Source organism: Cardiocondyla obscurior, linkage group LG04, assembly GCF_019399895.1.
Source record: "Cardiocondyla obscurior isolate alpha-2009 linkage group LG04, Cobs3.1, whole genome shotgun sequence".
Lineage (NCBI taxonomy): Eukaryota > Metazoa > Arthropoda > Insecta > Hymenoptera > Formicidae > Cardiocondyla > Cardiocondyla obscurior.
In genome coordinates this window covers 3,354,778-3,366,174 of record NC_091867.1, presented here as the reverse complement: position 1 = coordinate 3,366,174, position 11,397 = coordinate 3,354,778, and the positions used below count along the sequence as shown (strand labels likewise).

Here is an 11,397-nt window from a genome sequence, read left to right as displayed (position 1 = left end):
TATATCTCGAGAATATGCCTGAATTAATCAAAAAAACAATTGACACATGTTTATCTCCTAAGCGTAATTTGTCACTAGATATTGCAAAGCGCGTGTTGAATAATTTTTATTATCGAATTACGAATTACTTCATCACCTCGTGTTTCTTTAACTGTAATTTGAATGTACAATTAAACATCAATTATATCCTTTTTCCTTTAAGTTATTACTCTCGCGGCACTAAGTGAGCCAAACGAGAGAACGTGCAATTAGCTGATCTGCAAAGGAACTTTTCTTGGCACCAATATTTCTCGATTATTTAATTTTTACTGTGAAATTATATTTGACGAAGTTAGTTACCCTCTTGTCATTAAAAAATACAGAACATACTGTTTCCGCGAATTCTGCTATTACCCGATAATAATAGAAATGGTAAAACAGAAGTTTCATTACCATTAAGTAATATGCGATTCAAACTTCTCACTGTCGAACAAGGATAGCGCTGGCAAAGGAATTAGCGGCAACGGTGCTCTGAAATCAGCCACTTATTCGCTTATCTTATACTTCTGATACTTTTCGATTTTCAGAGCTTCGACACCGGGAAACCTTGGAATTATTGGATTTATAATTTAATTTACTTTGAATTTCTCAACCACTTATATGAGCGCATGATTAAATAGCCGTTTTTATTTAATTGTAATTAAAAATTAAATATTATTAATTCGATTATTAATGTATTTTTTAATAACATTAGGCATTACAAAGCTTGAGTATTCGCGCGCGTTACTTACTCTTGCTTTGCGGAAAAGCGGCAACAATAAATTCGATTTGATCTAACACGGGTTTTTCAAGGTAAGAATTTCACATAAATTTTGTATAGCATTAAAAGTATTTGGATTGGAATTAAAAGTATCTGATGTCACGTAAGGAATCCCATTTTGCAGTTAAGAAATCGAAGTCGTTCGTGAGATGCCATAATAATTAGGTACGTGGGCGAAAGGAAAGTTTGTTGGTATGCGGAACACGTCACTGCCGAGACCCTTTGGCTATTCAGTTTCCTTATACGGATTCGTAGAAGAAACAGTCTTCGCAAAGCGTATCGTGTGATCATAAATTATTCCGAACTTTTTTACAATTGAAAGGAACAAGTTTCTATCTCGTTTTAAAATAAATTTGCTCGCGCAAATTAAATTTACTTCGTGGATAGGACTGATAAAAATAAAATGTAAAAATATAAAAGACGTAGCAATTGTTTGTTACTGGTGCAAAGCTGTAAATCTTCGAAATTTTCTCCAACGAGATTTAATAATATTGCTAAATATAATACTTTAGTGTAATAAATTGAAGAAAAGTTTCATATGGTTTATAATTTTAGTCTGATTAAAAAAACTTTATTATGACGATTGTCGGTTTCAAACGGCCTGTCTTCTGATTAAAAAATAATTATTTCAAAAAGAGAAGGAAATAGCAACTAAGCTGCAAATTGCAGCTTGAGCTTGCACTTGCAACTCCATCTAGTTACTGTGGATTGCTCTTAACTCAACTCGGTTGCAGCCGAAGATAGATTCGAACCATTCGCTGTTAAAATAGCAAGTGCCATGTTGCTTCACGAAAAAATATTTTATATAAATTACTTAATATAAATACTAGAGAATAAACAAAATTTATATAAAATTTATAAATAAATGATAAAAAATCATGATTTTAAATAAGATATGTTAATACAAGGAAAAAAAAAAAAAATTAGCTAAGTCGCAGCATGAAAAGAGAAGAGCTCACAATTAATTACTTTTTGTTAACTTTACTGTCTAGCGATAGGGTCTCTCCAGTGTTGACCTTTACTACTAACTCTTATCCAGCCATCGTTTTTTAGCTTTCTCTCCCCGAAGGAGTTTTCGGAGCACGAGCCCGCGAATTCGTGCTCCAATTTCACTTACATTCTTCTCTCTACGATCTCTTTTTTCTTTTTTTTTTTCTCTTTCTCTGTCTCTCTACATAATTATTAAATTGAGAAAAAAAATACTAAAATGTTGCATAAATAACGATGACATCACGCACACATACGGGCACAGTTACAAGTATAGGTTGAAGTTCTCCAAGATATGAAAGAGACGCTCGTCGCGACTTGGCCACGGTAAACGACCGGTCGACCGGTTCATTAGAGAAAAAAAAAAAAAAAAAATTGAGAAAACGCAATGGTCCAGAGCGGCTAGCCGCGCGCTGGAGGGAACAATAAATTATCGACTCCCGGCGAGATTATCGTCTCGCGTTCTGCACATGACGTGTTCCCGGTGCCGAGCCACGATGGTGCTGCGGAATACTGCGATTCGCTCCCGATGAGGCCACCACGACTCTGATTCGCTGCCAGTGACGGTACGGTAAACGATGCGCTATATCGCGTATCCGTGACGTGGTTTAACCTCGGTATCGTCGCCACCACGGCCGCATTTCACGGACAACGATCGAAGCAACTAGATGTGCACGGCGAACGTCCACTTGGCTCTGACACATCGCGAAGACACCCGGTAAAGTGACAACAATACACAGTGCGACCACGGTGCAATTTGATTCTCCTCAGCTAGGAGCTCCAGCCCTCGTGGAAGGTACACCGACATCGATTGTTTCAGGGAGGGTGAGTCAAAAATTCCTTTGCGCCCTATCGCGGATTTTCGGTTGCGTAACGTCCTGGACGAGGACACGGGCGCCTGTGCGTCGTTACGGCGACCCGTAGGCGGAAACCGCCGGCCCGGAAGCCGTCGGACGAAAGGTGCTGCGTAGTCGCGGGGGATCGATTGGAGCGCGCGACGTGTTGACGTCGCCGTCGGCGTGACTATATAGACTATATATACCTTCAGCGCGCGGATATAGCTTCTTCGAGAGTATTCGGAGGATTTTGCGTCGCGCCGACGGCACGCGGGCGTGCAGAGGCCGCGGTCAGGTAAGTGCGCGACTTATGGCACCGCGATGAGTGATGTAACCCGCGCCGATCCGCCGAGAATCGAAGTCACATGCGCCCGCAAACATCGTTACGTAATCGCTCGGCCTAGAGCTGTAGCTTTTCCTGCAGTGCGTCTCGTCCGCTCATTGATAAGTCGCGAAAAAGAAAAACAAGACGCGCAAGGGGAAGCTCCGCGACAGAATAACGTGGAAGCAATAAGATATGAAGGCTCTACGTCTTGGCCGATACCGTGCAAAAGTCGAAAGGGAGTTTCAAGGTCCTTTAGACGGTGCCGATAACATGTCGGAAACAACAAGCTGTTTGCTCTCTCGATATAGTCGAGCTAACGTTGAGCTAATTGCTAAAGAAAGTGCGGGGGAGATAAGATAATGTTGCATGTAGGAAGTCGCGTGACGTAACGTTTTTGACTCGAAGATGACTAAGCGAAGTGAAGATACAGAAAGAATCGCCGGATTCGGCGCCACATTTCCGTCGAGATACCCTAAATCCGCAAACGAAATACCGAGGAAAATGTAATATTCATTGGACGTTATTGTGTGTCGACAGATATAATCTTGTAATCTGTAAGATAGGATCGGTCCCTCGAGGTATAAAATATACGACGAATATGCGCGGCACGCAACATATTGCCGGTGTCGAATGTAATAACGGCGCATAAAAAATAGCAATTTTTGAGACAGTATAAAACTAATATCGATAATTATTGTACGTACGTGAATACTTTCAACAGCTTTTTATGATTTTAATAATTCCAATTTGCGCTTAAAGTCTTTTATTCTACTTTTTTTTAAAAAAGAAAGGTCTCTTTTGTACGGAAATATCAAATCGAGAACTCACGTTAATAATACGCGGTAGTTTTGCTGCGCATACACTTGACGTTACCGCGTCTCCTGATGATATTATCATGATAAATTACAGTTTCGCTTATTGCACGCCAATGTGAAGACTGAGCATCTGATATACTCTTTATCAGATTACACGTACAAATGTTGTAATTTTCTCGGAATTACCGTCGATTCGATGCCTATAAAGTGACCAATCGCTAAATTATCTAAGTTGCCTGAAATATATTATTCGTACCCGCGAGAAGTCATCAAGCATCGTACATTAAAATAATTCTAGATTACAAATTATTATCAATATTTTAATTATTACAAATTAATTAATTGAGAATCGAATTGTATTACGTTGCTTTCAGGTTTCCAAAATCCCTCCCATCTACGAACGTCCAACAACCAGCAACATTTCAGTTGAGGAAGGAGGCGTTCTTAACGTAAGTACTGTCCGATCTCGAAAGAGATGCGGAACAGTGAAACGCCGCGCTTCGGACCCGGACTCGAACGATCGAGTACTGACAGAAAGATACAAATCTTTCAGGTATCAAAATCATGCAACCGTCAGCAGCTTCCGTTATCTGTTACTCGTGGCGTGAGATCGCGGCCACTGGGAGATGCCACCTCGACGAAGGTGGAAACAGTTCCTCTGCTAAGCCCAACGATGGAGTTCAACCTTTTGAAAGAGCCCTGGGTGTTCCCACGCGAAAAGGCGAATCCTACGGAAGAAGAGGATATCGCGGCGCTCTCCGCCTGGGAAGAGGACTTTCAGGATCTGAGCGGCTGGTGCATGGACACGTTCCAGGGTCAATGCGATTTTCATATAGGTGAATCGACTAGGTTTAAACTATCAGGTACTAATATTTATACAAATTAAACAAATTAAATTCGAATGAATATTGTTGCTACGGACTGATCTTGTTTCAGGTACGAAATACGAGGGTAACGGCGTTTTGATTGCGGAAGAGGGAGGGGTGTTAAAGAATTTGACGAAAACGACTGACGATGCGAAGGTGAATTTAAAAATGGATATCGTTAAGACGACCAAAGAGCCAAATGACAATTGTCACTTAGTTGTGTCTCCATCGGAACTTGTTAACGAATACAAATTAGAATATAAAAATGAAGAGAACAATGCATCCAGCTTGTGGTTAATGTCACCGGAGTCTACAGCTTCTGTAAGCACCTCGTCGAGCAAGCAGCATAACGCAGATGACGCGCCATTCCAAACCAGCAATTGTGATTTGGAACATGCGCATCCGACTTCGGTTAACGCTTCCGCGATCCAGCGCGAAATGTGGGATGAGCTGCGCACATTCGAGACAACGGGATCGGATACCTTCGATTTACTGTCATATCTTTGGGAAGTACGTTCACAGATTTATTGGGCACATTCAATCGTGCGATCATTGAGAACCTGTACAATTAATTCTCTGAAAAATTTACCATTTTTACAGGATGAAATGCGCTCGTTGGAAGACAATGCGTCCACCGGTTCCACGGCGGTGTTAAAAGTCCGAACAACGTCGTCACCGGCATTATCGTTTACCTCTACAAAGATAAAGACCGCGGAAGACAAGCCGCCTTCGACTCCACCTCCGACGCGTCGAAGAATGGAAACTCGGGCAACGTCGACGATAACTTCGTCCGCGCTGAAGTCACCCGAGGTGTCGTCTCGAAGATCAGAAAGAACGAGGATAGCAGCCGCTAAAAGTAAAGTCAAAGAAGAAGTCCCCATCACCACTATAAAGACGAAGGATAAGAACGGAAGGAAAAGACATTACGAGAGCGATTCCGAGGAAGAAGAGATTTCTCTCACTCAATATAGAGAGTGTCGAGAGAAGAACAACGAAGCCTCGCGAAGATCGCGGATGAATAAAAAAGCCAAGGAATCGGAAATGGCCACAAAGGCGATCGAGTTGGAGAGGGACAACAAGATACTGAAGATGAAAGTCGAAGAGCTGGAAAAACTGGTGACATCGATGCGCAACGCGTTGCTACGATCTGCTTTAAAGAAGGAATTATAATTACGCGATTATTAATACCTAGACGTTCTCACACGATCTGTCGCGCATAATCTAATAAACCACATTCGTTACGTTATTATTATGCATGCGCTATTATTACGTAATATTTTTTCTCCTTTTTTTTAACCACGGAAGAGTTACGTGAATTTTAACGTGGAACTTATTTACCTTAATTGTCGTAATGTGGGATTATAAATGTTCTCAAAGGTTTATTATTAACGTTACTTTTGTATTTTATCGAGAGACACAAATATTATTGATTGTCTCCGAGTATCTATATTGTTAAGCAATTTCATTGTTCTAACTAAACTACTCGCGGACTAGCGATAAACTAATTGTACGTTACTATGGCGAGTTAAAAGTGTTTAACTTACTCAATGTCAGTACGTTAAAATATTATATGTTAAAGAGAAGTTTATTTTGCTACGTGACAAGAGCGAGAGAGAGAGAAAAGAAAAAAAAAAATAGAAATACCGAAATTAGAATATATTTTGCGTAATAGCATACACATACACATACACGCAACATACAAACATACATATGTATATGTATAAATATATTATATTGTATCTTATAAATTACTTTGTGTATAAGGGGTACTGCACGAGCGAAGAGTGGACATACAATTATAATGACGATGTCGTTATCGAAAGAAAAGTTTTAATCCGAACAAAATTACAGAATCATACTTTGTTCAGCCTTGTATTGTACCTGATACGAAAAAGAAGAAGAAAAAAAAAAGAAGCATGTAGAATCTTATCGCGGAGAAAAGTAATTGGTACCTACACAATTTTCTACTACTCGATGTGAACTCGGCGATATTGAATCGTAACATACTGTAAAAGCAGGTTCTAATAAAAAAATCTCTTTATTTTGAAAAACCAACCGGAGATGTTCGCGCGTCATTTCGTGCCGCGAAATGGGCAAATTAAAAATAGCGGCGTTGTCCTTCGCGACTTCGTTTTACTTTTGCACGCGACGTTTATTGACGACCCGCGACACCCCATGCCGATCCACGTTAGAAGTCAAGCACGCGAGATATTTCCGTAGATCGCTTTGCCGGCATTATTAAAATATGTATGAACGATCGTCCGTCGAGAATACGCGCGCACATCGTGTATACAGATACGTAGATGAAACGTCCGCGACGGGACGCCGCCTGATAATTGGAAAATCGATAGTAGCGCGATGTAGGTGAGACAGCAGCGAACGGACTTGATATCGTGTCCTATTGTGCACGCAACAATGTGCGCCGTAATTTTATTCAGCGCCTAAACGGGGCCCAGACAATTTCTGTCGTGCCGCGCACGGCTCGCTTCCCCGACGAGGGCGGCGACGAGCGAAGGAGGCGAGACCTCTTTCTGCTAATTGAATATCCGGCGTCGCCAGCGTGTCATCCCGCGTGCAAATTGCGTATCGCGAAAGACCCCTGACGAATTGGCGTAATTAACTAGAGGCCGCGAGACAGAGGTCCGACGACGTCTCGCACCTGTGACCCGGCCGATTCTCTTTGCGGCCTCACCTCTGTCTTTTTATCTCCCACATTTGCCGCTCTAAACGGAATGACTGTGCAACTTTCGTTTCTCGTTGACGATAAACAGACGCGCGTTTCATCAGACGAGATCTCTGCCAAATACGTAAATATAAAGAAACTTATATAAATGTCTTAAACAAAGCAGCACATAATACGATTATACGTATAATGTATAATCGTGCTCGCTTAAGTCGATCTATTTTATCTTGAAGATACACGAACTATTCTTAAGAATAAAAGAAAGACCTCTTAGATTAAATTTCTCTGACTAAAAGTGAATCATCTCGAATTCCAATTATATCGAGTTAAAGTAACCCGATAACTCTCTTCTTGAAAAGAAAATCCGATTTAAAATCTATCGAAATGCTCTTTTGTAATTTTAGTGGAATATCTATAAAAAGAAGCGTATTATTTCAATTTTTCAAAGGAAAAACTGGCTCGGAGAAAGCTCACAGTTGACGTTTTGCATCGGACAAGAGGAACAAGCACAAAGTCCAGGAAGTGCGAACGAACGGGCCTATTATAATAAAAAATATTTAAGCGCTCGCCGCCGGTCGTTAAATAATCGCGGGTAAATGCCGCGGGATTAGTTGCATACTCCAGTGCGTTTGGTTGCGGGTGCGTGCATCGATTGCCCGCATCGCTTTCCGCGCCCGCATACCGTTAAGTCCGTCAGATCCCGCCGTGCTATTATTATCCAGAACTGCCGTCACTCCACTTCACGAATTGACGCACGAACAAGTCGGTTCCTCGCGTGTCGAATGCGACTCGTGAAAGTCGGGGAGAAAAGCAAACGAATAACGCTTATCAATCGTAAGCAAAGCAGACCCGATTCTGTTTCTAACACCTTAAGTTTCTCGCGCGCATAATCTTATTTATAACCGAGAGACTTTGATAAAATTGGACGATTTAATTTCACGGTTTTTTCCCCATTTACGAAACTTTTGGGAATCCTGGCGAAAACGCGTCTCTGAAAAGTCCCGGGGCGGTTCCGGCGCGCGTTTAAAAGTTCGCTCGGCAACGCGCGTCACGACTGATAAGGTTGCGCGCGCATTGCGGCCGTTCACTGCCCGACTGATAGCTCAGTACGCTGGTAACAGGTGGTTCGCCGCTATTGGTGGAGCGGCAACGATTGAAGTTCCTTGCGGCGCCAGCACGTGCAGCCGCCGGTCCCGCATTCACGCAAAGAACGTCGTACCGCGCGCATCCGCTTGGAAACGGTCGCTTCTCCGGCCTGGCACTCCATTCTCCACGCAGCAGGCGGCCCTACGCGTTCGGCCCCGTCCGAAAATCGATAGCCGCGTGCCGTTACTAGGCCCTACGTAACCCTGTGTAAGAGCGCGTTTGCGAAACAGTCGGTTCCCCGGCGATTGGCGACTTCGCGACGAGTCGTTGGTGTAGGCGCGGGTGTTGCCTATCGATTTCGCCGTCCCGCTTTCTTCGCCACTCGTCGGCGCAGTCGCTCGCAAGCGGTATACAGTGCTGTGCTTTAACATAACATACTTCGAAAATTACTCCCTGTGACTCCCCGTCGCTGCTCCTCCACCCCTCCACCAGAGGTCAACGAAAGGTCCCCTTTATCTTCCCCGCCAGCATCTCGAACGGTAAGTAACAGTTCCATGTAATAATTTTACGCGATTGCTATTTCCTCCTTTTGCTTCCCTTTTTTAATTGTTATTTAATATTTTTTATTTTTTATTTTTTTATTTTTTTTTATTTTTTTGCGTATCGGTATCGTGTATCGCGTTGGTACCGCTACTTGCGTAAAGACGGATGCGACCGGGTGCACGTGCACGCGCCGCCAAGCCGGCACCCCGTTCCATCTGGAACGCTCCGATTGCAACGACCGGATCTGTCATCGCCGCGCGAACGCGATGAGCTCCCACGAGATCTCTCGATCGCGAGATGATGCGGCTTGCGCGGAATGCGAGGTCCTTCCCGCCGATTGATGGACCTCTCGGGAGTAATATATTGGCGTTACCGGAATCGACCCGCATCGGCCGCAACCGATAATCGCCTAAATCGACAACTTGTACGACAGCGCGAATCTCGATAGCTATCCTTGGAATGTTCGAAGTCACGCGTATTAAAAGGAAAACGGGATTTTCATCGTATTCGAGACGATAAAACCTGCTGAAAGCGGCATAAATAAGTTTGACGCATCGTGCTCGTGATAAGAATGAATCGCGTGCCCGTCGCAGAAACGCAAATCGCGATTAAGAGACGCGTGAGATCGCCAATGTCTCTCCTCTTCTTTCCGGAAATACCAGTTTTGATTAATATCGGTTACGTAGAATCGTTCGAAAGGTCGAACGATTGCATTGGAAATAACATTTGCGTAAGCAAGCCAGATTACTTAAAAATTCATAAAGAAATAAAAAAGGGCGAGTTCCGCGAAACTACGGAAAAAAAAAAAAAAAATCGCAAACGTTTCCAACGAGAAGTTGAAATCGGAGAAAAGCGACCAGTGCTACTGCGATATCTACAATCTTTTTATCAGCGGACCTTTCAACGGTGATTTATTCGTAGAAGCAATGGGATAAATACGTTCGGAAATAATTTTCAAAAGCAATTTCGACGGCAATATGTCGCGATGTGACACGTGATACGCTACCGTTGTAAATTTTAATGTCCGATTTAATTAAACCAATTAAATCAATAATGTTATTTCCCTCCAAAGCCGTTGTGCATTTCAGAAAAACCGGCCTTCCAAAACGACACGTGCTGAATAAAAATTTTTGAACCCGCCCTTCATCCTTGAATTAACATTGTTAATACCAATTCAGAGGCCTTTCACCGAGGAATATAATATTCCGCCGTCGAATTTCAGAAAAAAAAGAAGCGGTAAAAAGTTTCGCCATCTCGTTAGCGAACGTAATATCTGAAATAGCTCTCTGGCGAATCGCACGCTTCACGAGAGAGCTGAATAACCGTAGTTACGTCGCTTAGTGTAATTAATGTTTTTAGCCAGTCTCGCATTTAAAATAATGCATACGCATAGCGTAATCGTTGATTATTTCCGATGTCCTTTTGTGATTATTCTCGCGATTACGGTGACTAGATGCACTGAGGTGTTTAACTCTTGCATGTAACGTTCAGCTTTCAGGATTCTTTCCGACTACTTAGTTAGTTCCCTGCTTATGCATAGAATTTTTTCTTCTTCTTTTTATCATAATTTATTATATTGCGCGCGTGGAAAAAAGATCCAGCCGCGATCGTAAGCGAGAAACCAGATTTTTAGAGGAAGGAATTCAACGTATGGCGTGTGGCGTAACTCGAAGTTAATTTCTTTTCCCGAGACGGCGAGCAAGGCCGACTGGAGGCTCTCGGACGTAAGCCTCCTCCGCTCCGTGATTTCTAGACTGCCTATACGTGTGTTACACATGCGGGAAGTGATTCAATTGAACTTCATACCCCGAGATACTCCGTTCGAGATAACTCCCGATTGATATTCCTTATCTGGGGATTTATTTTCGTTCGGTGTAAACACAAAAGCTTGAGCAAACGCGGCCCGCGTCTAAAACCATTCATCGTTTATTTGAAATAGATCACGCGAGCGGAACTGCGCCAAGCGCGTGAAAAGAAAAGAGATATGGAATTAATGTGAGTATCGTAACTTTGCTCTTTCGCGATTTCGTGATGTTCGTGTAACAGTCGGAGTAGCTCTTCCCCCCCTCCCCTCTCTCTCTCTTTCTCTCTCTCTCTCACTCTTTCTCGCGACTGGTATACTTAGCCCATAAAGACAGGTCCATTGAACTCGTTAGAACGCAACGCGGCTCGTAATGCAGCTATGCATCATCCCGTAATATAGGACAAAAGGCATTAAACGCAAAACCGGCCACGGTATAGATAATGCAACACGCGCGATAATACCGCATGCGATGCTGAGATCACGGATGCGCGCGTACTGCCGCAGCATCTACAAGCCACATTTATCGATATATCCTCTTTACCAGATTACCATCTGACGTCCGGCTGGATCTTTTAATGACACTTACATAAAGCTTTCCGGTTCGTCTCTTATTCAGTGAAACGCAGTGCACACTTCGCTCCATCTAAATGCGT

General features: G+C 42.9%; 3 protein-coding genes across 7 annotated transcripts in view; 2 read left to right on the top strand and 1 right to left on the bottom strand.

Annotated features, from left to right (window-relative positions):
• Cdase (neutral ceramidase) overlaps nt 1-11,397 on the bottom strand; it is a 120,769-nt gene that overhangs the window by 92,047 nt on the left and 17,325 nt on the right. The window lies entirely within an intron of this gene.
• On the top strand, nt 2,410-6,683 carry LOC139102279 (uncharacterized protein DDB_G0284459). Its single transcript, XM_070656072.1, has 5 exons — nt 2,410-2,611; nt 4,137-4,211; nt 4,316-4,625; nt 4,699-5,138; nt 5,229-6,683. Exons 3-5 carry the CDS (start codon nt 4,436-4,438, stop codon nt 5,796-5,798), a joined length of 1,200 nt encoding a protein of 399 aa, XP_070512173.1. The 5' UTR covers nt 2,410-2,611; nt 4,137-4,211; nt 4,316-4,435; the 3' UTR covers nt 5,799-6,683.
• Creba (Cyclic-AMP response element binding protein A) overlaps nt 8,488-11,397 on the top strand; it is a 25,256-nt gene continuing 22,346 nt past the window's right edge. For 2 of the 5 annotated variants that reach the window (XR_011545674.1, XM_070656045.1), the window contains exon 1: nt 8,491-8,936. The gene's annotated coding sequence lies outside the window, so the exon portion shown is untranslated. Of the gene's footprint in view, nt 8,937-11,397 lie in introns of all 5 variants that reach the window. The other 3 variants (XM_070656046.1, XM_070656047.1, XM_070656048.1) reach the window with 3 other exon arrangements.